General features: G+C 59.5%; 1 protein-coding gene across 1 annotated transcript; it reads right to left on the reverse strand.

The window, feature by feature from the left end:
• Window positions 1-1,449: 1,449 nt before the first annotated feature.
• On the reverse strand, window positions 1,450-3,275 carry LOC121048136. The gene is made up of 4 exons (XM_040504142.1): window positions 3,088-3,275; window positions 2,270-2,383; window positions 1,684-1,931; window positions 1,450-1,553 (listed from the first exon to the last, which is right to left on the reverse strand). The coding sequence occupies exons 1-4, from the start codon at window positions 3,273-3,275 to the stop codon at window positions 1,450-1,452; spliced, it is 654 nt and encodes a 217-aa protein (XP_040360076.1).
• Between the last annotated feature and the right edge of the window lie 22,367 nt (window positions 3,276-25,642).

Here is a 25,642-nt window from a genome sequence, read left to right on the forward strand (position 1 = left end):
ATGTAATAAGTTCTCACAGTCTCGTGATGTCTATCAAAGGTAATACAGATGATCAATTGCTTCTGCAGACTGACCCACAAACAGCACCAAAAGCCGGCAACATCTCACAGACTTGTGTTTCAAATGGCTGGCATCGAAGCAATGGCTAGCTAAAATAATTGATTTTGGGTTACTAAACTTACAAGGAAACATGTTTATTGCCCGGATAGGCCCGGCATGTCTTAAAATAAATTCTCGTCGAAACAATAAATAGAAAAAAAATAATCGCGCCCACTATTTACGTGGCGATGTGTAATTCTTGTTTTGATGGCGGCGATGGTAAAAATTTACCGTATTACAATGATGATGATTAAGATGGTGCTCTATTTCCGACTCTGCTCCCTCGTCTCACGTCTTCCTGGAGCGCGGGGAAAAAAGAAACTCTTCGGAGTAATGGCGTATATAGAGTACACTCCTAATCATCATTGTAAGGGAATAGTTTCTGTAGAGATAGAGGAAAAAATGCGTCTTGCGGCATACATATGTGGCAAAGAACATTTTTTTCAACGACTATTTATTTTGAGACATGCCTGTAGTATCCAGGCAGTAAAAATTGTGTTTTATAAATTTATTGTTTTTTAAGGAAAGGAAGAACGTTATATAGAAGTCATGCAGCGCCTTCATTTTAGGCTAGAAGAGAACTGGCTGACATAGAATGTCTTTTACCATTTAACCACTGCAGCAGGAAAAATGCATGCGAAAACAATAAACAAATCAGGTTCAAGAATGAACACATCCAGCACAAACAAATAAGGCTGACACAAGTAGCCAAGCAAAAAAAATGTGGACGCGCACAAGCCGCTCTCAAATTGTTAACAAGACTGGCAGATGCAAAATATAACACAATTTTCCACTTGCCTGCTCTAGACTGCTCTATCTGGGCATACGCCCAGATAGAGCAGTCTAGAGCAGGCAAGTGGAAAATTGTGTTATATTCTGTTTGCGAAGAAAAGTGCTAACACAGGCTCACGTATTAGCTGCGCCTAACAAGTTCCAGCTGCCATGGCAGGGAGCCTTCTTCAGACATGAAATAATCTGAGATCTCATCTCTCATGTCTACGGCTGCTTGAGCAGGGCGCTTGCCGGCCGCTGCAGTGCAAGTGCCAATTTGCGACACTGTCTGTCTCCACTGACCTTCCTGCACCGCCCGCCCCTGTGGCCTGTCGCCATAATCATTTGGACAGTATGCGCTATCAGACATAAGAAAGTTATGCAAACATACTGCTGCCTTTATCATATCAGTGACAAGCTCGACGTCACCTTCGACAGTTCCAAGGAACACACGCCACCTGGAGACTAAAATGCCAAAAGCGTTTTCGACACATCGGCGCGCCCTGGAAAGACGGTAATTGAAAACCTTTTTGTTGTCATCGAGACTCCTTCCTGGGTACGGGCGCATTAAGTACGTGCTCAATGGAAAAGCAGCGTCGCCGAGTAAACAGACGGGCCACCTAGACACACCCGAGGGCAGCCCGAGAGTGTTGGCTTCAAAGTGACGTCTGATGGCACTTTCCCTGAAGAAAGAGCCATCTGACATGCGTCCCTGTGCCCCTACATCTACTAGAGTAAACCTGTAGTTGGCGTCTGCGACAGCGAGCAGGAGCAAGGAATAAAACCCTTTATAATTATAACAATCTGACCCACTGTTGTCTGGGCACTTAATAGAAAAGTGCTTCCCGTCAATGCTACCGATGGCATTCGGGAAATTCCACTTCGCACAAAACTCCTGCCGTATTCTTTCCCACTTCAACGTGGTAGGCTTTTCCAGTACCACAGGAGACAGACAGTCCCAGATGGCCGGCAAGGTTTCTCTCAGAATCCCAGAGACTGTCGAGGCGTGCATTCTGTAGCTCATGGCCAAATCCTGCATTGATCCGATGGTAGCCAGGAATCTAGAAAAAATTATATTCACATATTAACCTCAACCTGACGTGCTTTTGCGATGCAGGATTTTGTGATAGAAGTGTGGTATGTTCTATAAAACTCTGTTGAAAACAGATTTGTTATTGGTATGAAGCCAGTGAAGCTGTAAAATATTTTTCTACCATACTGTTGAATGTGAAGGTGATACATTAACAGCCGGAGAAGGGCTTGTGGGAGGACTTTTGGTATCCCCTCAGGTTTATTCGCAAGGCAATGAACAGTGATCAGTGTACAGTATTACACAATATATATATAAAGGATTGCAAACATAATAATTTTGTTAGAAAGACGAACAGATCCTATTTACCTCAACGTAACTGCGAGCCTTTCTCCAGGGGAGATTGGCCTCCTGTGGGTTGGTGCGTGGAGGATTCGGTGATACACAAAGCTCAACAGTCGATCAAATGATGCCTTGGTCATCCTGCATGAACACAATGACACAGTGACCCAACATGAACAGGTATTCCTCAGCAGAAGTTTTCAAAATCTACACTTTGAAATAAAGCTTTAGGCATCATACCAGCCTAAGCACGTCATAATGGAGTTTCCTCCTATTGTTATGTTTTATATGGAAGCGACGGGAAGTTCCCAGGATGGCTGTTTGATTGAGCTTGGCAGCTTACGCTGCTACTATAAACAACCCTAATATATTTTTACAAGAAACAAACCTGCCCATTCTGCTGAATTTCAAAGTTGCAAGCTCGTGACACTGGTGAAGGCACTCTTGTAAGCCACTTCACTACAACGAAACGGCTCTCGACACTGTCCCTTGAACACAATTGTTGGCTGCTGCCATATAAGGGGGAGCAACCGATATCAGCCCGGATTTGCCAACGGAACGTCTAGCTTATGAAGCTTGGCTTCATCAGCTATATGTTCCGTCTCGGCTTGCCCTCATGAGCTTTGAACGGAACGTCTAGCTTCATCAGCTAGAGCTAGACGTTCCGTCCCACCTTGCCTTCATCAGCTTTACAAAAATAATACTGCAAACAACGCGCAGTATTTTTCGCGTCGGGAAGCTTGCGCTCCCAAACAGTACGCCGCAAGCTCGATCATTTTTTAATACTTTTATGACACCGAAATTGCCGTAAGTTCAATATGCCTTTTGAGCGTGCATTCAGTTACCTGAAATACTTGAAGTGGTATTCGGGGTCCCTCTCTCGCAGCTCCTGGACGAGGCGGTGGTATTCCCCGTAGACCGTGCGCTTGTCAAAGATTTGCCGTATGTACATTGACCGCCTACGCTTGCGGCGCAGGCGGTGCACCAACAGTGCAAGCGCGAGTTTTCGTCGGGCAAGGTACGTCCACGCCATCGCTCGAACTTGGCGCTCAAGAAGCGCGAGAATTCTCGTCTGCTATTCAAAATGAAAAGGAACCGGAAATGGCGCACTCTCGCAGGAAGCGCACCCTCGTAGCCAGATTGTGCGCATGCGCCGCGCTGGCGACCCACCGACGCGCGCCGCGGGAGTCGCCAGGGCCGCCGGAGTATAGAGAGGTCGAATTTTTGACGCGCGCGGCGTGACCGACGTGACGTAGCCGACTTCGGCCAGCGTTCGCCTGCGCGCGCGTTACGTCGGAGTATAACAGAGCCTTTAGCGAACACCACAAACGCGCGGAGCGAACATCCGCCGCCGTTGAGAAATCCCGGGCACACTCACGATGTCGTCCCTGATGCCGTCGCCGCGGGTGCACCAGGCGTCAGTGCACGCTTAGCAAAAACCACGACCGCGGCGAACGAAGATCCGCCGCCGTTAAGAAATCCCGGGTACACTCACAATGTCGTCCCTGACGCCGTCGCCGCGGGTGCACCAGGCATCAGTAGCACGCTTAGCGAAAACAACAAACGCGCGGAGCGAACATCCGCCACCGTTGAGAAATCCCGGGCACACTCACGATGTCGTCCCTGATGCCGTCGCCGCGGGTGCACTAGGCGTCAGTAGCACGCTTAGGAAAAACCACAAACGCGCGGAGCGAACATCCGTCGCCGTTGAGAAATCCCGGGCACACTCACAATGTCGTCCCTGATGCCGTCGCCGCGGGTGCACCAGGCGTCAGTAGCACGCTTAGCGAACACCACAAACGCGCGGAGCGAACATCCGCCGCCGTTGAGAAATCCCGGGCACACTCACGATGTCGTCCCTGATGCCGTCGCCGCGGGTGCACCAGGCGTCAGTGCACGCTTAGCAAAAACCACGACCGCGGCGAACGAAGATCCGCCGCCGTTAAGAAATCCCGGGTACACTCACAATGTCGTCCCTGACGCCGTCGCCGCGGGTGCACCAGGCATCAGTAGCACGCTTAGCGAAAACAACAAACGCGCGGAGCGAACATCCGCCACCGTTGAGAAATCCCGGGCACACTCACGATGTCGTCCCTGATGCCGTCGCCGCGGGTGCACTAGGCGTCAGTAGCACGCTTAGGAAAAACCACAAACGCGCGGAGCGAACATCCGCCACCGTTGAGAAATCCCGGGCACACTCACAATGTCGTCCCTGATGCCGTCGCCGCGGGTGCACCAGGCGTCAGTAGCACGCTTAGCGAACACCACAAACGCGCGGAGCGAACATCCGCCGCCGTTGAGAAATCCCGGGCACACTCACGATGTCGTCCCTGATGCCGTCGCCGCGGGTGCACCAGGCGTCAGTGCACGCTTAGCAAAAACCACGACCGCGGCGAACGAAGATCCGCCGCCGTTAAGAAATCCCGGGTACACTCACAATGTCGTCCCTGACGCCGTCGCCGCGGGTGCACCAGGCATCAGTAGCACGCTTAGCGAAAACAACAAACGCGCGGAGCGAACATCCGCCACCGTTGAGAAATCCCGGGCACACTCACGATGTCGTCCCTGATGCCGTCGCCGCGGGTGCACTAGGCGTCAGTAGCACGCTTAGGAAAAACCACAAACGCGCGGAGCGAACATCCGCCACCGTTGAGAAATCCCGGGCACACTCACAATGTCGTCCCTGATGCCGTCGCCGCGAGTGCACCAGGCGTCAGTAGCACGCTTAGCGAACACCACAAACGCGCGGAGCGAACATCCGCCGCCGTTGAGAAATCCCGGGCACACTCACGATGTCGTCCCTGATGCCGTCGCCGCGGGTGCACCAGGCGTCAGTGCACGCTTAGCAAAAACCACGACCGCGGCGAACGAAGATCCGCCGCCGTTAAGAAATCCCGGGCACACTCACGATGTCGTCCCTGATGCCGTCGCCGCGGGTGCACTAGGCGTCAGTAGCACGCTTAGGAAAAACCACAAACGCGCGGAGCGAACATCCGTCGCCGTTGAGAAATCCCGGGCACACTCACGATGTCGTCCCTGATGCCATCGCCGCGGGTGCACCAGGAGTCAGTAGCACGCTTAGGAAAAACCACAAACGCGCGGAGCGAACATCCGTCGCCGTTGAGAAATCCCGGGCACACTCACGATGTCGTCCCTGATGCCGTCGCCGCGGGTGCACCAGGAGTCAGTAGCACGCTTAGGAAAAACCACAAACGCGCGGAGCGAACATCCGTCGCCGTTGAGAAATCCCGGGCACACTCACGATGTCGTCCCTGATGCCATCGCCGCGGGTGCACCAGGCGTCAATGCACGCTTAGCAAAAACCACGACCGCGGCGAACGAAGATCCGCCGCCGTTAAGAAATCCCGGGTACACTCACAATGTCGTCCCTGACGCCGTCGCCGCGGTTGCACCAGGCGTCAGTAGCACGCTTAGCGAAAACAACAAACGCGAGGAGCGAACATCTGCCACCGTTGAGAAATCCCGGGCACACTCACGATGTCGTCCCTGATGCCGTCGCCAAGGGTGCACCAGGCGTCAGTGCACGCTTAGCAAAAACCACGACCGCGGCGAACGAAGATCCGCCGCCGTTAAGAAATCCCGGGTACACTCACAATGTCGTCCCTGACGCCGTCGCCGCGGGTGCACCAGGCGTCAGTAGCACGCTTAGCGAAAACCACGACCGCGGCGAACGAAGATCCGCCTCCGTTAAGCAATCCCGGGTACACTCACAATGTCGTCCCTGACGCCGTCGCCGCGGTTGCACCAGGCGTCAGTAGCACGCTTAGCGAAAACAACAAACGCGCGGAGCGAACATCCGCCACCGTTGAGAAATCCCGGGCACACTCACGATGTCGTCCCTGATGCCGTCGCCGCGGGTGCACCAGGCGTCAGTGCACGCTTAGCAAAAACCACGACCGCGGCGAACGAAGATACGCCGCCGTTAAGAAATCCCGGGTACACTCACAATGTCGTCCCTGACGCCATCGCCGCGGGTGCACCAGGCGTCAGTGCACGCTTAGCAAAAACCACAAACGCGCGGAGCGAACATCCGCCGCCGTTAAGAAATCCCGGGCACATTTACGATGTGTCCCTGATGCCGTCGCCGCGGGTGCACTAGGCGTCAGTAGCACGCTTAGCGAAAACCACAAACGCGCGGAGCGAACATCCGTCGCCGTTGAGAATTCCCCGGCACACTCACGATGTCGTCCCTGATGCCGTCGTGGCGGGTGCACTAGTCGTTAGTAGCACGCTTAGCGAAAACCACGAACCCGCCGAACGAAGATCCGTCGCCGTTGAGAAATCCCGGGCACACTCACGATGTCATCCCTGATGCCGTCGCCGCGGGTGCACTAGGCGTCAGTAGCACGCTTAGCGAACACCACAAACGCGCGGAGCGAACATCCGCCGCCGTTGAGAAATCCCGGGCACACTCACGATGTCGTCCCTGATGCCGTCGCCGCGGGTGCACCAGGCGTCAGTGCACGCTTAGCAAAAACCACGACCGCGGCGAACGAAGATCCGCCGCCGTTAAGAAATCCCAGGTACACTCACAATCTCGTCCCTGACGCCGTCGCCGCGGGTGCACCAGGCGTCAGTAGCACGCTTAGCGAAAACAACAAACGCGCGGAGCGAACATCCGCCACCGTTGAGAAATCCCGGGCACACTCACGATGTCGTCCCTGATGCCGTCGCCGCGGGTGCACTAGGCGTCAGTGCACGCTTAGCAAAAACCACGACCGCGGCGAACGAAGATCCGCCGCCGTTAAGAAATCCCGGGCACACTCACGATGTCGTCCCTGATGCCGTCGCCGCGGGTGCACCAGGCGTCAGTAGCACGCTTAGCGAACACCACAAACGCGCGGAGCGAACATCCGCCACCGTTGAGAAATCCGGGGCACACTCACGATGTCGTCCCTGATGCCGTCGACGCGGGTGCACTAGGCGTCAGTAGCACGCTTAGGAAAAACCACAAACGCGCGGAGCTAACATCCGTCGCCGTTGAGAAATCCCGGGCACACTCACAATGTCGTCCCTGATGCCGTCGCCGCGGGTGCACTAGGCGTCAGTAGCACGCTTAGCGAACACCACAAACGCGCGGAGCGAACATCCGCCGCCGTTGAGAAATCCCGGGCACACTCACGATGTCGTCCCTGATGCCGTCGCCGCGGGTGCACCAGGCGTCAGTGCACGCTTAGCAAAAACCACGACCACGGCGAACGAAGATCCGCCGCCGTTAAGAAATCTCGGGTACACTCACAATGTCGTCCCTGACGCCGTCGCCGCGGGTGCACCAGGCGTCAGTAGCACGCTTAGCGAAAACAACAAACCAGCGGAGCGAACATCCGCCGCCGTTGAGAAATCCCGGGTACACTCACGATGTCGTCCCTGACGCCGTCGCCGCGGGTGAACTAGGCGTCAGTAGCACGCTTAGCGAACACCACAAACGCGCGGAGCGAACATCCGCCGCCGTTGAGAAATCCCGGGCACACTCACGATGTCGTCCCTGATGACGTCGCCGCGGGTGCACCAGGCGTCAGTAGCACGCTTAGCGAAAACAACAAACGCGCGGAGCGAACATCCGCCGCCGTTGAGAAATCCCGGGCACACTCACGATGTCGTCCCTGATGCCGTCGCCGCGGGTGCACCAGGCGTCAGTGCACGCTTAGCAAAAACCACGACCGCGGCGAACGAAGATACGCCGCCGTTAAGAAATCCCGGGTACACTCACAATGTCGTCCCTGACGCCATCGCCGCGGGTGCACCAGGCGTCAGTGCACGCTTAGCAAAAACCACAAACGCGCGGAGCGAACATCCGCCGCCGTTAAGAAATCCCGGGCACATTTACGATGTGTCCCTGATGCCGTCGCCGCGGGTGCACTAGGCGTCAGTAGCACGCTTAGCGAAAACCACAAACGCGCGGAGCGAACATCCGTCGCCGTTGAGAATTCCCGGGCACACTCACGATGTCGTCCCTGATGCCGTCGTGGCGGGTGCACTAGTCGTTAGTAGCACGCTTAGCGAAAACCACGAACCCGCCGAACGAAGATCCGTCGCCGTTGAGAAATCCCGGGCACACTCACGATGTCATCCCTGATGCCGTCGCCGCGGGTGCACTAGGCGTCAGTAGCACGCTTAGCGAACACCACAAACGCGCGGAGCGAACATCCGCCGCCGTTGAGAAATCCCGGGCACACTCACGATGTCGTCCCTGATGCCGTCGCCGCGGGTGCACCAGGCGTCAGTGCACGCTTAGCAAAAACCACGACCGCGGCGAACGAAGATCCGCCGCCGTTAAGAAATCCCAGGTACACTCACAATCTCGTCCCTGACGCCGTCGCCGCGGGTGCACCAGGCGTCAGTAGCACGCTTAGCGAAAACAACAAACGCGCGGAGCGAACATCCGCCACCGTTGAGAAATCCCGGGCACACTCACGATGTCGTCCCTGATGCCGTCGCCGCGGGTGCACTAGGCGTCAGTGCACGCTTAGCAAAAACCACGACCGCGGCGAACGAAGATCCGCCGCCGTTAAGAAATCCCGGGCACACTCACGATGTCGTCCCTGATGCCGTCGCCGCGGGTGCACCAGGCGTCAGTAGCACGCTTAGCGAACACCACAAACGCGCGGAGCGAACATCCGCCACCGTTGAGAAATCCGGGGCACACTCACGATGTCGTCCCTGATGCCGTCGACGCGGGTGCACTAGGCGTCAGTAGCACGCTTAGGAAAAACCACAAACGCGCGGAGCTAACATCCGTCGCCGTTGAGAAATCCCGGGCACACTCACAATGTCGTCCCTGATGCCGTCGCCGCGGGTGCACTAGGCGTCAGTAGCACGCTTAGCGAACACCACAAACGCGCGGAGCGAACATCCGCCGCCGTTGAGAAATCCCGGGCACACTCACGATGTCGTCCCTGATGCCGTCGCCGCGGGTGCACCAGGCGTCAGTGCACGCTTAGCAAAAACCACGACCACGGCGAACGAAGATCCGCCGCCGTTAAGAAATCTCGGGTACACTCACAATGTCGTCCCTGACGCCGTCGCCGCGGGTGCACCAGGCGTCAGTAGCACGCTTAGCGAAAACAACAAACCAGCGGAGCGAACATCCGCCGCCGTTGAGAAATCCCGGGTACACTCACGATGTCGTCCCTGACGCCGTCGCCGCGGGTGAACTAGGCGTCAGTAGCACGCTTAGCGAACACCACAAACGCGCGGAGCGAACATCCGCCGCCGTTGAGAAATCCCGGGCACACTCACGATGTCGTCCCTGATGCCGTCGCCGCGGGTGCACCAGGCGTCAGTAGCACGCTTAGCGAAAACAACAAACGCGCGGAGCGAACATCCGCCGCCGTTGAGAAATCCCGGGCACACTCACGATGTCGTCCCTGATGCCGTCGCCGCGGGTGCACTAGGCGTCAGTAGCACGCTTAGCGAACACCACAAACGCGCGGAGCGAACATCCGCCGCCGTTGAGAAATCCCGGGCACACTCACGATGTCGTCCGTGATGCCGTCGCCGCGGGTGCACTAGGCGTCAGTAGCACGCTTAGGAAAAACCACAAACGCGCGGAGCGAACATCCGCCACCGTTGAGAAATCCCGGGCACACTCACAATGTCGTCCCTGATGCCGTCGCCGCGGGTGCACTAGGCGTCAGTAGCACGCTTAGCGAACACCACAAACGCGCGGAGCGAACATCCGCCGCCGTTGAGAAATCCCGGGCACACTCACGATGTCGTCCCTCATGCCGTCGCCGCGGGTGCACCAGGCGTCAGTAGCACGCTTAGCGAAAACAACAAACGCGCGGAGCGAACATCCCCCACCGTTGAGAAATCCCGGGCACACTCACGATGTCGTCCCTGATGCCGTCGCCGCGGGTGCACTAGGCGTCAGTAGCACGCTTAGGAAAAACCACAAACGCGCGGAGCGAACATCCGTCGCCGTTGAGAAATCCCGGGCACACTCACAATGTCGTCCCTGATGCCGTCGCCGCGAGTGCACCACACGTCAGTAGCACGCTTAGCGAACACCACAAACGCGCGGAGCGAACATCCGCCGCCCTTGAGAAATCCCGGGCACACTCACGATGTCGTCCCTGATGCCGTCGCCGCGGGTGCACCAGGCGTCAGTGCACGCTTAGCAAAAACCACGACCGCGGCGAACGAAGATCCGCCGCCGTTAAGAAATCCCGGGCACACTCACGATGTCGTCCCTGATGCCGTCGCCGCGGGTGCACTAGGCGTCAGTAGCACGCTTAGGAAAAACCACAAACGCGCGGAGCGAACATCCGTCGCCGTTGAGAATTCCCGGGCACACTCACGATGTCGTTCCTGATGCCGTCGCCGCGGGTGCACCAGGAGTCAGTAGCACGCTTAGGAAAAACCACAAACGCGCGGAGCGAACATCCGTCGCCGTTGAGAAATCCCGGGCACACTCACGATGTCGTCCCTGATGCCGTCGCCGCGGGTGCACCAGGCGTCAGTGCACGCTTAGCAAAAACCACGACCGCGGCGAACGAAGATCCGCCGCCGTTAAGAAATCCCGGGTACACTCACAATGTCGTCCCTGACGCCGTCGCCGCGGTTGCACCATGCGTCAGTAGCACGCTTAGCGAAAACAACAAACGCGCGGAGCGAACATCCGCCACCGTTGAGAAATCCCGGGCACACTCACGATGTCGTCCCTGATGCTGTCGCCGTAGGTGCACCAGGCGTCAGTGCACGCTTAGCAAAAACCACGACCGCGGCGAACGAAGATCCGCCGCCGTTAAGAAATCCCGGGTACACTCACAATGTCGTCCCTGACGCCGTCGCCGCGGGTGCACCAGGCGTCAGTGCACGCTTAGCAAAAACCACGACCGCGGCGAACGAAGATCCGCCGCCGTTAAGAAATCCCGGGTACACTCACAATGTCGTCCCTGACGCCGTCGCCGCGGGTGCACCAGGCATCAGTAGCACGCTTAGCGAAAACAACAAACGCGCGGAGCGAACATCCGCCACCGTTGAGAAATCCCGGGCACACTCACGATGTCGTCCCTGATGCCGTCGCCGCGGGTGCACTAGGCGTCAGTAGCACGCTTAGGAAAAACCACAAACGCGCGGAGCGAACATCCGTCGCCGTTGAGAAATCCCGGGCACACTCACAATGTCGTCCCTGATGCCGTCGCCGCGAGTGCACCAGGCGTCAGTAGCACGCTTAGCGAACACCACAAACGCGCGGAGCGAACATCCGCCGCCGTTGAGAAATCCCGGGCACACTCACGATGTCGTCCCTGATGCCGTCGCCGCGGGTGCACCAGGCGTCAGTGCACGCTTAGCAAAAACCACGACCGCGGCGAACGAAGATCCGCCGCCGTTAAGAAATCCCGGGCACACTCACGATGTCGTCCCTGATGCCGTCGCCGCGGGTGCACTAGGCGTCAGTAGCACGCTTAGGAAAAACCACAAACGCGCGGAGCGAACATCCGTCGCCGTTGAGAATTCCCGGGCACACTCACGATGTCGTCCCTGATGCCGTCGCCGCGGGTGCACCAGGAGTCAGTAGCACGCTTAGGAAAAACCACAAACGCGCGGAGCGAACATCCGTCGCCGTTGAGAAATCCCGGGCACACTCACGATGTCGTCCCTGATGCCATCGCCGCGGGTGCACCAGGCGTCAATGCACGCTTAGCAAAAACCACGACCGCGGCGAACGAAGATCCGCCGCCGTTAAGAAATCCCGGGTACACTCACAATGTCGTCCCTGACGCCGTCGCCGCGGTTGCACCAGGCGTCAGTAGCACGCTTAGCGAAAACAACAAACGCGAGGAGCGAACATCCGCCACCGTTGAGAAATCCCGGGCACACTCACGATGTCGTCCCTGATGCCGTCGCCGCGGGTGCACCAGGCGTCAGTGCACGCTTAGCAAAAACCACGACCGCGGCGAACGAAGATCCGCCGCCGTTAAGAAATCCCGGGTACACTCACAATGTCGTCCCTGACGCCGTCGCCGCGGGTGCACCAGGCGTCAGTAGCACGCTTAGCGAAAACCACGACCGCGGCGAACGAAGATCCGCCGCCGTTAAGCAATCCCGGGTACACTCACAATGTCGTCCCTGACGCCGTCGCCGCGGTTGCACCAGGCGTCAGTAGCACGCTTAGCGAAAACAACAAACGCGCGGAGCGAACATCCGCCACCGTTGAGAAATCCCGGGCACACTCACGATGTCGTCCCTGATGCCGTCGCCGCGGGTGCACCAGGCGTCAGTGCACGCTTAGCAAAAACCACGACCGCGGCGAACGAAGATCCGCCGCCGTTAAGAAATCCCGGGTACACTCACAATGTCGTCCCTGACGCCATCGCCGCGGGTGCACCAGGCGTCAGTGCACGCTTAGCAAAAACCACAAACGCGCGGAGCGAACATCCGCCGCCGTTAAGAAATCCCGGGCACACTCACGATGTGTCCCTGATGCCGTCGCCGCGGTTGCACTAGGCGTCAGTAGCACGCTTAGCAAAAACCACAAACGCGCGGAGCGAACATCCGCCGCCGTTGAGAAATCCCGGGCACACTCACGATGTCGTTCCTGATGCCGTCGCCGCGAGTGCACCAAGCGTCAGTAGCACGCTTAGCGAAAACCACAAACGCGCGGAGCGAACATCCATTGCCGTTGAGAATTCCCGGGCACACTCACGATGTCGTCCCTGATGCCGTCGCGGCGGGTGCACTAGGCGTTAGTAGCACGCTTAGCGAAAACCACGAACCCGCCGAACGAAGATCCGTCGCCGTTGAGAAATCCCGGGCACACTCACGATCTCATCCCTGATGCCGTCGCCGCGGGTGCACTAGGCGTCAGTAGCACGCTTAGCGAACACCACAAACGCGCGGAGCGAACATCCGCCGCCGTTGAGAAATCCCGGGCACACTCACGATGTCGTCCCTGATGCCGTCGCCGCGGGTGCACCAGGCGTCAGTGCACGCTTAGCAAAAACCACGACCGCGGCGAACGAAGATCCGCCGCCGTTAAGAAATCCCGGGTACACTCACAATGTCGTCCCTGACGCCGTCGCCGCGGGTGAACCAGGCGTCAGTAGCACGCTTAGCGAAAACAACAAACGCGCGGAGCGAACATCCGCCACCGTTGAGAAATCCCGGGCACACTCACGATGTCGTCCCTGATGCCGTCGCCGCGGGTGCACTAGGCGTCAGTAGCACGCTTAGGAAAAACCACAAAAGCGCGGAGCGAACATCCGTCGCCGTTGAGAAATCCCGGGCACACTCACGATGTCGTCCCTGATGCCGTCGCCGCGGGTGCACTAGGCGTCAGTAGCACGCTTAGCGAACACCACAAACGCGCGGAGCGAACATCCGCCGCCGTTGAGAAATCCCAGGCACACTCACGATGTCGTCCCTGATGCCGTCGCCGCGGGTGCACCAGGCGTCAGTGCACGCTTAGCAAAAACCACGACCGCGGCGAACGAAGATCCGCCGCCGTTAAGAAATCCCAGGTACACTCACAATCTCGTCCCTGACGCCGTCGCCGCGGGTGCACCAGGCGTCAGTAGCACGCTTAGCGAAAACAACAAACGCGCGGAGCGAACATCCGCCACCGTTGAGAAATCCCGGGCACACTCACGATGTCGTCCCTGATGCCGTCGCCGCGGGTGCACTAGGCGTCAGTGCACGCTTAGCAAAAACCACGACCGCGGCGAACGAAGATCCGCCGCCGTTAAGAAATCCCGGGCACACTCACGATGTCGTCCCTGATGCCGTCGCCGCGGGTGCACCAGGCGTCAGTAGCACGCTTAGCGAACACCACAAACGCGCGGAGCGAACATCCGCCACCGTTGAGATATCCGGGGCACACTCACGATGTCGTCCCTGATGCCGTCGCCGCGGGTGCACTAGGCGTCAGTAGCACGCTTAGGAAAAACCACAAACGCGCGGAGCTAACATCCGTCGCCGTTGAGAAATCCCGGGCACACTCACAATGTCGTCCCTGATGCCGTCGCCGCGGGTGCACTAGGCGTCAGTAGCACGCTTAGCGAACACCACAAACGCGCGGAGCGAACATCCGCCGCCGTTGAGAAATCCCGGGCACACTCACGATGTCGTCCCTGATGCCGTCGCCGCGGGTGCACCAGGCGTCAGTGCACGCTTAGCAAAAACCACGACCACGGCGAACGAAGATCCGCCGCCGTTAAGAAATCCCGGGTACACTCACAATGTCGTCCCTGACGCCGTCGCCGCGGGTGCACCAGGCGTCAGTAGCACGCTTAGCGAAAACAACAAACGCGCGGAGCGAACATCCGCCGCCGTTGAGAAATCCCGGGTACACTCACGATGTCGTCCCTGATGCCGTCGCCGCGGGTGCACTAGGCGTCAGTAGCACGCTTAGGAAAAACCACAAACGCGCGGAGCGAACATCCGCCACCGTTGAGAAATCCCGGGCACACTCACAATGTCGTCCCTGATGCCGTCGCCGCGGGTGCACTAGGCGTCAGTAGCACGCTTAGCGAACACCACAAACGCGCGGAGCGAACATCCGCCGCCGTTGAGAAATCCCGGGCACACTCACGATGTCGTCCCTGATGCCGTCGCCGCGGGTGCACCAGGCGTCAGTAGCACGCTTAGCGAAAACAACAAACGCGCGGAGCGAACATCCGCCGCCGTTGAGAAATCCCGGGCACACTCACGATGTCGTCCCTGATGCCGTCGCCGCGGGTGCACTAGGCGTCAGTAGCACGCTTAGCGAACACCACAAACGCGCGGAGCGAACATCCGCCGCCGTTGAGAAATCCCGGGCACACTCACGATGTCGTCCGTGATGCCGTCGCCGCGGGTGCACTAGGCGTCAGTAGCACGCTTAGGAAAAACCACAAACGCGCGGAGCGAACATCCGCCACCGTTGAGAAATCCCGGGCACACTCACAATGTCCTCCCTGATGCCGTCGCCGCGGGTGCACTAGGCGTCAGTAGCACGCTTAGCGAACAACACAAACGCGCGGAGCGAACATCCGCCGCCGTTGAGAAATCCCGGGCACACTCACGATGTCGTCCCTGATGCCGTCGCCGCGGGTGCACCAGGCGTCAGTGCACGCTTAGCAAAAACCACGACCGCGGCGAACGAAGATCCGCCGCCGTTAAGAAATCCCGGGTACACTCACAATGTCGTCCCTGACGCCGTCGCCGCGGGTGCACCAGGCGTCAGTAGCACGCTTAGCGAAAACAACAAACGCGCGGAGCGAACATCCGCCACCGTTGAGAAATCCCGGGCACACTCACAATGTCGTCCCTGATGCCGTCGCCGCGAGTGCACCAGGCGTCAGTAGCACGCTTAGCGAACACCACAAACGCGCGGAGCGAACATCCGCCGCCGTTGAGAAATCCCAGGCACACTCACGATGTCGTCCCTGATGCCGTCGCCGCGGGTGCACTAGGCGTCAGTAGCACGCTTAGGAAAAACCACAAACGCGCGGAGCGAACATCCGTCGCCGTTGAGAAATCCCGGGCACACTCACAATGTCGTCCCTGATGCCGTCGCCGCGAGTGCACCAGGCGTCAGTAGCACGCTTAGCGAACACCACAAACGCGCGGAGCGAACATCCGCCGCCCTTGAGAAATCCCGGGCACACTCACGATGTCGTCCCTGATGCCGTCGCCGCGGGTGCACCTGGCGTCAGTGCACGCTTAGCAAAAACCACGACCGCGGCGAACGAAGATCCGCCGCCGTTAAGAAATCCCGGGCACACTCACGATGTCGTCCCTGATGCCGTCGCCGCGGGTGCACTAGGCGTCAGTAGCACGCTTAGGAAAAACCACAAACGCGCGGAGCGAACATCCGTCGCCGTTGAGAATTCCCGGGCACACTCACGATGTCGTCCCTGATGCCGTCGCCGCGGGTGCACCAGGAGTCAGTAGCACCCTTAGGAAAAACCACAAACGCGCGGAGCGAACATCCGTCGCCGTTGAGAAATCCCGGGCACACTCACGATGTCGTCCCTGATGCCGTCGCCGCGGGTGCACCAGGCGTCAGTGCACGCTTAGCAAAAACCACGACCGCGGCGAACGAAGATCCGCCGCCGTTAAGAAATCCCGGGTACACTCACAATGTCGTCCCTGACGCCGTCGCCGCGGTTGCACCATGCGTCAGTAGCACGCTTAGCGAAAACAACAAACGCGCGGAGCGAACATCCGCCACCGTTGAGAAATCCCGGGCACACTCACGATGTCGTCCCTGATGCCGTCGCCGCGGGTGCACCAGGCGTCAGTGCACGCTTAGCAAAAACCACGACCGCGGCGAACGAAGATCCGCCGCCGTTAAGCAATCCCGGGTACACTCACAATGTCGTCCCTGACGCCGTCGCCGCGGGTGCACCAGGCGTCAGTAGCACGCTTAGCGAAAACCACGACCGCGGCGAACGAAGATCCGCCGCCGTTAAGCAATCCCGGGTACACTCACAATGTCGTCCCTGACGCCGTCGCCGCGGGTGCACCAGGCGTCAGTAGCACGCTTAGCAAAAACCACGACCGCGGCGAACGAAGATCCGCCGCCGTTAAGAAATCCCGGGTACACTCACAATGTCGTCCCTGACGCCGTCGCCGCGGGTGCACCAGGCGTCAGTAGCACGCTTAGCGAAAACCACGACCGCGGCGAACGAAGATCCGCCGCCGTTAAGCAATCCCGGGTACACTCACAATGTCGTCCCTGACGCCGTCGCCGCGGTTGCACCAGGCGTCAGTAGCACGCTTAGCGAAAACAACAAACGCGCGGAGCGAACATCCGCCACCGTTGAGAAATCCCGGGCACACTCACGATGTCGTCCCTGATGCCGTCGCCGCGGGTGCACCAGGCGTCAGTGCACGCTTAGCAAAAACCACGACCGCGGCGAACGAAGATCCGCCGCCGTTAAGAAATCCCGGGTACACTCACAATGTCGTCCCTGACGCCGTCGCCGCGGGTGCTCCAGGCGTCAGTAGCACGCTTAGCGAACACCACAAACGCGCGGAGCGAACATCCGCCGCCGTTGAGAAATCCCGGGCACGCTCACGATGTCGTCCCTGATGCCGTCGCCGCGGGTGCACCAGGCGTCAGTGCACGCTTAGCAAAAACCACGACCGCGGCGAACGAAGATCCGCCGCCGTTAAGAAATCCCAGGTACACTCACAATCTCGTCCCTGACGCCGTCGCCGCGGGTGCACCAGGCGTCAGTAGCACGCTTAGCGAAAACAACAAACGCGCGGAGCGAACATCCGCCACCGTTGAGAAATCCCGGGCACACTCACGATGTCGTCCCTGATGCCGTCGCCGCGGGTGCACTAGGCGTCAGTGCACGCTTAGCAAAAACCACGACCGCGGCGAACGAAGATCCGCCGCCGTTAAGAAATCCCGGGCACACTCACGATGTCGTCCCTGATGCCGTCGCCGCGGGTGCACCAGGCGTCAGTAGCACGCTTGGCGAACACCACAAACGCGCGGAGCGAACATCCGCCACCGTTGAGAAATCCGGGGCACACTCACGATGTCGTCCCTGATGCCGTCGCCGCGGGTGCACTAGGCGTCAGTAGCACGCTTAGGAAAAACCACAAACGCGCGGAGCTAACATCCGTCGCCGTTGAGAAATCCCGGGCACACTCACAATGTCGTCCCTGATGCCGTCGCCGCGGGTGCACTAGGCGTCAGTAGCACGCTTAGCGAACACCACAAACGCGCGGAGCGAACATCCGCCGCCGTTGAGAAATCCCGGGCACACTCACGATGTCGTCCCTGATGCCGTCGCCGCGGGTGCACCAGGCGTCAGTGCACGCTTAGCAAAAACACCGACCACGGCGAACGAAGATCCGCCGCCGTTAAGAAATCCCGGGTACACTCACAATGTCGTCCCTGACGCCGTCGCCGCGGGTGCACCAGGCGTCAGTAGCACGCTTAGCGAAAACAACAAACGCGCGGAGCGAACATCCGCCGCCGTTGAGAAATCCCGGGTACACTCACGATGTCGTCCCTGATGCCGTCGCCGCGGGTGCACTAGGCGTCAGTAGCACGCTTAGGAAAAACCACAAACGCGCGGAGCGAACATCCGCCACCGTTGAGAAATCCCGGGCACACTCACAATGTCGTCCCTGATGCCGTCGCCGCGGGTGCACTAGGCGTCAGTAGCACGCTTAGCGAACACCACAAACGCGCGGAGCGAACATCCGCCGCCGTTGAGAAATCCCGGGCACACTCACGATGTCGTCCCTGATGCCGTCGCCGCGGGTGCACCAGGCGTCAGTAGCACGCTTAGCGAAAACAACAAACGCGCGGAGCGAACATCCGCCGCCGTTGAGAAATCCCGGGCACACTCACGATGTCGTCCCTGATGCCGTCGCCGCGGGTGCACTAGACGTCAGTAGCACGCTTAGCGAACACCACAAACGCGCGGAGCGAACATCCGCCGCCGTTGAGAAATCCCGGGCACACTCACGATGTCGTCCGTGATGCCGTCGCCGCGGGTGCACTAGGCGTCAGTAGCACGCTTAGGAAAAACCACAAACGCGCGGAGCGAACATCCCCCACCGTTGAGAAATCCCGGGCACACTCACAATGTCGTCCCTGATGCCGTCGCCACGGGTGCACCAGGCGTCAGTAGCACGCTTAGCGAAAACAACAAACGCGCGGAGCGAACATCCGCCACCGTTGAGAAATAACGGGCACACTCACGATGTCGTCCCTGATGCCGTCGCCGCGGGTGCACTAGGCGTGAGTAGCACGCTTAGGAAAAACCACAAACGCGCGGAGCGAACATCCGTCGCCGTTGAGAAATCCCGGGCACACTCACAATGTCGTCCCTGATGCCGTCGCCGCGAGTGCACCAGGCGTCAGTAGCACGCTTAGCGAACACCACAAACGCGCGGAGCGAACATCCGCCGCCGTTGAGAAATCCCGGGCACACTCACGATGTCGTCCCTGATGCCGTCGCCGCGGGTGCACCAGGCGTCAGTGCACGCTTAGCAAAAACCACGACCGCGGCGAACGAAGATCCGCCGCCGTTAAGAAATCCCGGGCACACTCACGATGTCGTCCCTGATGCCGTCGCCGCGGGTGCACTAGGCGTCAGTAGCACGCTTAGGAAAAACCACAAACGCGCGGAGCGAACATCCGTCGCCGTTGAGAATTCCCGGGCACACTCACGATGTCGTCCCTGATGCCGTCGCCGCGGGTGCACCAGGAGTCAGTAGCACGCTTAGGAAAAACCACAAACGCGCGTAGCGAACATCCGTCGCCGTTGAGAAATCCCGGGCACACTCACGATGTCGTCCCTGATGCCGTCGCCGAGGGTGCACCAGGCGTCAGTGCACGCTTAGCAAAAACCACGACCGCGGCGAACGAAGATCCGCCGCCGTTAAGAAATCCCGGGTACACTCACAATGTCGTCCCTGACGCCGTCGCCGCGGTTGCACCAGGCGTCAGTAGCACGCTTAGCGAAAACAACAAACGCGCGGAGCGAACATCCGCCACCGTTGAGAAATCCCGGGCACACTCACGATGTTGTCCCTGATGCCGTCGCCGCGGGTGCACCAGGCGTCAGTGCACGCTTAGCAAAAACCACGACCGCGGCGAACGAAGATCCGCCGCCGTTAAGAAATCCCGGGTACACTCACAATGTCGTCCCTGACGCCGTCGCCGCGGGTGCACCAGGCGTCAGTAGCACGCTTAGCGAAAACCACGACCGCGGCGAACGAAGATCCGCCGCCGTTAAGCAATCCCGGGTACACTCACAATGTCGTCCCTGACGCCGTCGCCGCGGTTGCACCAGGCGTCAGTAGCACGCTTAGCGAAAACAACAAACGCGCGGAGCGAACATCCGCCACCGTTGAGAAATCCCGGGCACACTCACGATGTCGTCCCTGATGCCGTCGCCCCGGGTGCACCAGGCGTCAGTGCACGCTAAGCAAAAACCACGACCGCGGCGAACGAAGATCCGCCGCCGTTAAGAAATCCCGGGTACACTCACAATGTCGTCCCTGACGCCGTCGCCGCGGGTGCTCCAGGCGTCAGTAGCACGCTTAGCGAAAACCACGACCGCGGCGAACAAAGATCCGCCGCCGTTAAGAAATCCCGGGTACACTCACAATGTCGTCCCTGACGCCGTCGCCGCGGGTGCACCAGGCGTCAGTAGCACGCTTAGCGAAAACCACGACCGCGGCGAACGAAGATCCGCCGCCGTTAAAAAATCCCGGGTGCACTCACAATGTCGTCCCTGACGCCGTCGCCGCGGGTGCACCAGGCGTCAGTAGCACGCTTAGCAAAAACCACGACCGCGGCGAACGAAGATCCGCCGCCGTTAAGAAATCCCGGGTACACTCACAATGTCGTCCCTGACGCCGTCGCCGCGGGTGCACCAGGCGTCAGTAGCACGCTTAGCGAAAACCACGACCGCGGCGAACGAAGATCCGCCGCCGTTAAAAAATCCCGGGTGCACTCACAATGTCGTCCCTGACGCCGTCGCCGCGGGTGCACCAGGCGTCAGTAGCACGCTTAGCGAAAACCACGACCGCGGCGAACGAAGATCCGCCGCCGTTAAAAAATCCCGGGTACACTCACAATGTCGTCCCTGACGCCGTCGCCGCGGGTGCACCAGGCGTCAGTAGCACGCTTAGCAAAAACCACGACCGCGGCGAACGAAGATCCGCCGCCGTTAAGAAATCCCGGGTACACTCACAATGTCGTTCCTGATGCGGTCAGCGCGGGTGCACCAGGCGTCAGTAGCACGCTTAGCGAAAACCACGACCGCGGCGAACGAAGATCCGCCGCCGTTAAGAAATCCCGGGTACACTCACAATGTCGTTCCTGATGCGGTCGGCGCGGGTGCTCCAGGCGTCAGTAGCACGCTTAGCGAAAACCACGACCGCGGCAAACGAAGATCCGCCGCCGTTAAGAAATCCCGGGTACACTCACAATGTCGTTCCTGATGCGGTCGGCGCGGTGCACCAGGCGTCAGTAGCACGCTTAGCGAAAACCACGACCGCGGCGAACGAAGATCCGCCGCCGTTAAGAAATCCCGGGTGCACTCACAATGTCGTCCCTGACGCCGTCGCCGCGGGTGCTCCAGGCGTCAGTAGCACGCTTAGCAAAAACCACGACCGCGGCGAACGAAGATCCGCCGCCGTTAAGAAATCCCGGGTACACAATGTCGTTCCTGATGCGGTCGGCGCGGGTGCTCCAGGCGTCAGTAGCACGCTTAGCGAAAACCACGACCGCGGCGAACGAAGATCCGCCGCCGTTAAAAAATCCCGGGTGCACTCACAATGTCGTCCCTGACGCCGTCGCCGCGGGTGCTCCAGGCGTCAGTAGCACGCTTAGCAAAAACCACGACCGCGGCGAACGAAGATCCGCCGCCGTTAAGAAATCCCGGGTACACTCACAATGTCGTCCCTGACGCCGTCGCCGCGGGTGCTCCAGGCGTCAGTAGCACGCTTAGCAAAAACCACGACCGCGGCGAACGAAGATCCGCCGCCGTTAAGAAATCCCGGGTACACTCACAATGTCGTTCCTGATGCGGTCGGCGCGGGTGCACCAGGCGTCAGTAGCACGCTTAGCGAAAACCACGACCGCGGCGAACGAAGATCCGCCGCCGTTAAGAAATCCCGGGTGCACTCACAATGTCGTCCCTGACGCCGTCGCCGCGGGTGCACCAGGCGTCAGTAGCACGCTTAGCGAAAACCACGACCGCGGCGAACGAAGATCCGCCGCCGTTAAGAAATCCCGGGTGCACTCACAATGTCGTCCCTGACGCCGTCGCCGCGGGTGCTCCAGGCGTCAGTAGCACGCTTAGCGAAAACCACGACCGCGGCGAACGAAGATCCGCCGCCGTTAAGAAATCCCGGGTGCACTCACAATGTCGTCCCTGACGCCGTCGCCGCGGGTGCTCCAGGCGTCAGTAGCACGTTTAGCGAAAACCACGACCGCGGCGAACGAAGATCCGCCGCCGTTAAGAAATCCCGGGTACACTCACAATGTCGTCCCTGACGCCGTCGCCGCGGGTGCACCAGGCGTCAGTAGCACGCTTGGCGAAAACCACGACCGCGGCGAACGAAGATCCGCCGCCGTTAGGAAATCCCGGGTACACTCACAATGTCGTCCCTGACGCCGTCGCCGCGGGTGCTCCAGGCGTCAGTAGCACGCGTAGCGAAAACCACGACCGCGGCGAACGAAGATCCGCCGCCGTTAAAAAATCCCGGGTGCACTCACAATGTCGTCCCTGACGCCGTCGCCGCGGGTGCTCCAGGCGTCAGTAGCACGCTTAGCGAAAACCACGACCGCGGCGAACGAAGATCCGCCGCCGTTAAGAAATTCCGGGTACACTCACAATGTCGTCCCTGATGCCGTCGCCGCGGGTGCACCAGGCGTCAGTAGCACGCTTAGCGAAAACCACGACCGCGGCGAACGAAGATCCGCCGCCGTTAGGAAATCCCGGGTACACTCACAATGTCGTCCCTGACGCCGTCGCCGCGGGTGCTCCAGGCGTCAGTAGCACGCTTAGCAAAAACCACAAACGCGCGGAGCGAACATCCGTCGCCGTTGAGAAATCCCGGGCACACTCACGATGTCGTCCATGATGCCGTCGCCGCGGGTGCACCAGGCGTCAGTAGCACGCTTAGCGAAAACCACGACCGCGGCGAACGAAGATCCGCCGCCGTTAAGAAATCCCGATTACACTCACAATGTCGTCCCCGACACCGTCGCCGCGGGTGCACTAGGCGTCAGTAGCACGCTTAGCGAAAACCACAAACGCGCGGAGCGAACATCCGTCGCCGTTGAGAAATCCCGGGCACACTCACGATGTCGTCCCTGATGCCGTCGCCGCGGGTGCACTAGGCGTCAGTAGCACGCTTAGCGAAAACCACGAGCCCGCCGAACGAAGATCTGTCGCCGATAAGAAATCCAAGGTACACTCACAACGTCGTTCCTGATGCCGTTGCCGCGGGTGCACCAGGCGTCAGTAGCACGCTTAGCGAAAACCACGACCGCGGCGAACGAAGATCCGCCGCCGTTAAGAAATCCCGGGTACACTCACAATGTCGTCCCTGATGCCGTCGCCGCGGGTGCACCAGGCGTCAGTAGCACGCTTAGCAAAAACCACGACCGCGGCGAACGAAGATCCGCCGCCGTTAAGAAATCCAAGGTACACTCACAATGTCGTTCCTGATGCCGTTGCCGCGGGTGCACCAGGCGTCAGTAGCACGCTTAGCGAAAACCACGACCGCGGCGAACGAAGATCCGCTGCCGTTAAGAAATCCCGGGTACACTCACGATGTCGTCCCTGATGCCGTCGCCGCGGGTGCACCAGGCGTCAGTAGCACGCTTAGCGAAAACCACGACCGCGGCGAACGAAGATCCGCTGCCGTTAAGAAATCCCGGGTACACTCACAATGTCGTCCCTGATGCCGTCGCCGCGGGTGCACCAGGCGTCAGTAGCACGCTTAGCGAAAACCACGACCGCGGCGAACGAAGATCCGCTGCCGTTAAGAAATCCCGGGTACACTCACGATGTCGTCCCTGATGCCGTCGCCGCGGGTGCACCAGGCGTCAGTAGCACGCTTAGCGAAAACCACGACCGCGGCGAACGAAGATCCGCCGCCGTTAAGAAATCCAAGGTACACTCACAATGTCGTTCCTGATGCCGTTGCCGCGGGTGCACCAGGCGTCAGTAGCACGCTTAGCGAAAACCACGACCGCGGCGAACGAAGATCCGCCGCCGTTAAGAAATCCAAGATACACTCACATTGTCGTTCCTGATGCCGTCGCCGCGGGTGCACCAGGCGTCAGTAGCACGCTTAGCGAAAACCACGACCGCGGCGAACGAAGATCCGCCGCCGTTAAGAAATCCAAGGTACACTCACAATGTCGTCCCTGACGCCGTCGCCGCGGGTGCTCCAGGCGTCAGTAGCACGCGTAGCGAAAACCACGACCGCGGCGAACGAAGATCCGCCGCCGTTAAAAAATCCCGGGTGCACTCACAATGTCGTCCCTGACGCCGTCGCCGCGGGTGCTCCAGGCGTCAGTAGCACGCTTAGCGAAAACCACGACCGCGGCGAACGAAGATCCGCCGCCGTTAAGAAATTCCGTGTACACTCACAATGTCGTCCCTGATGCCGTCGCCGCGGGTGCACCAGGCGTCAGTAGCACGCTTAGCGAAAACCACGACCGCGGCGAACGAAGATCCGCCGCCGTTAGGAAATCCCGGGTACACTCACAATGTCGTCCCTGACGCCGTCGCCGCGGGTGCTCCAGGCGTCAGTAGCACGCTTAGTGAAAACCACGACCGCGGCGAACGAAGATCCGCCGCCGTTAGGAAATCCCGGGTACACTCACAATGTCGTCCCTGACGCCGTCGCCGCGGGTGCTCCAGGCGTCAGTAGCACGCTTAGCGAAAACCACGACCGCGGCGAACGAAGATCCGCCGCCGTTAGGAAATCCCGGGTACACTCACAATGTCGTCCCTGACGCCGTCGCCGCGGGTGCTCCAGGCTTCAGTAGCACGCTTAGCGAAAACCACGACCGCGGCGAACGAAGATCCGCCGCCGTTAGGAAATCCCGATTACACTCACAATGTCGTCCCCGACGCCGTCGCCGCGGGTGCACTAGGCGTCAGTAGCACGCTTAGCGAAAACCACAAACGCGCGGAGCGAACATCCGTCGCCGTTGAGAAATCCCGGGCACACTCACGATGTCGTCCATGATGCCGTCGCCGCGGGTGCACCAGGCGTCAGTAGCACGCTTAGCGAAAACCACGACCGCGGCGAACGAAGATCCGCCGCCGTTAAGAAATCCCGATTACACTCACAATGTCGTCCCCGACACCGTCGCCGCGGGTGCACTAGGCGTCAGTAGCACGCTTAGCGAAAACCACAAACGCGCGGAGCGAACATCCGTCGCCGTTGAGAAATCCCGGGCACACTCACGATGTCGTCCCTGATGCCGTCGCCGCGGGTGCACTAGGCGTCAGTAGCACGCTTAGCGAAAACCACGAGCCCGCCGAACGAAGATCTGTCGCCGATAAGAAATCCAAGGTACACTCACAACGTCGTTCCTGATGCCGTTGCCGCGGGTGCACCAGGCGTCAGTAGCACGCTTAGCGAAAACCACGACCGCGGCGAACGAAGATCCGCCGCCGTTAAGAAATCCCGGGTACACTCACAATGTCGTCCCTGATGCCGTCGCCGCGGGTGCACCAGGCGTCAGTAGCACGCTTAGCAAAAACCACGACCGCGGCGAACGAAGATCCGCCGCCGTTAAGAAATCCAAGGTACACTCACAATGTCGTTCCTGATGCCGTTGCCGCGGGTGCACCAGGCGTCAGTAGCACGCTTAGCGAAAACCACGACCGCGGCGAACGAAGATCCGCTGCCGTTAAGAAATCCCGGGTACACTCACGATGT

The sequence above is a fragment of the Ixodes scapularis genome, unplaced genomic scaffold, assembly GCF_016920785.2.
Source record: "Ixodes scapularis isolate PalLabHiFi unplaced genomic scaffold, ASM1692078v2 ptg001946l_1___fragment_3__unscaffolded, whole genome shotgun sequence".
NCBI lineage: Eukaryota > Metazoa > Arthropoda > Arachnida > Ixodida > Ixodidae > Ixodes > Ixodes scapularis.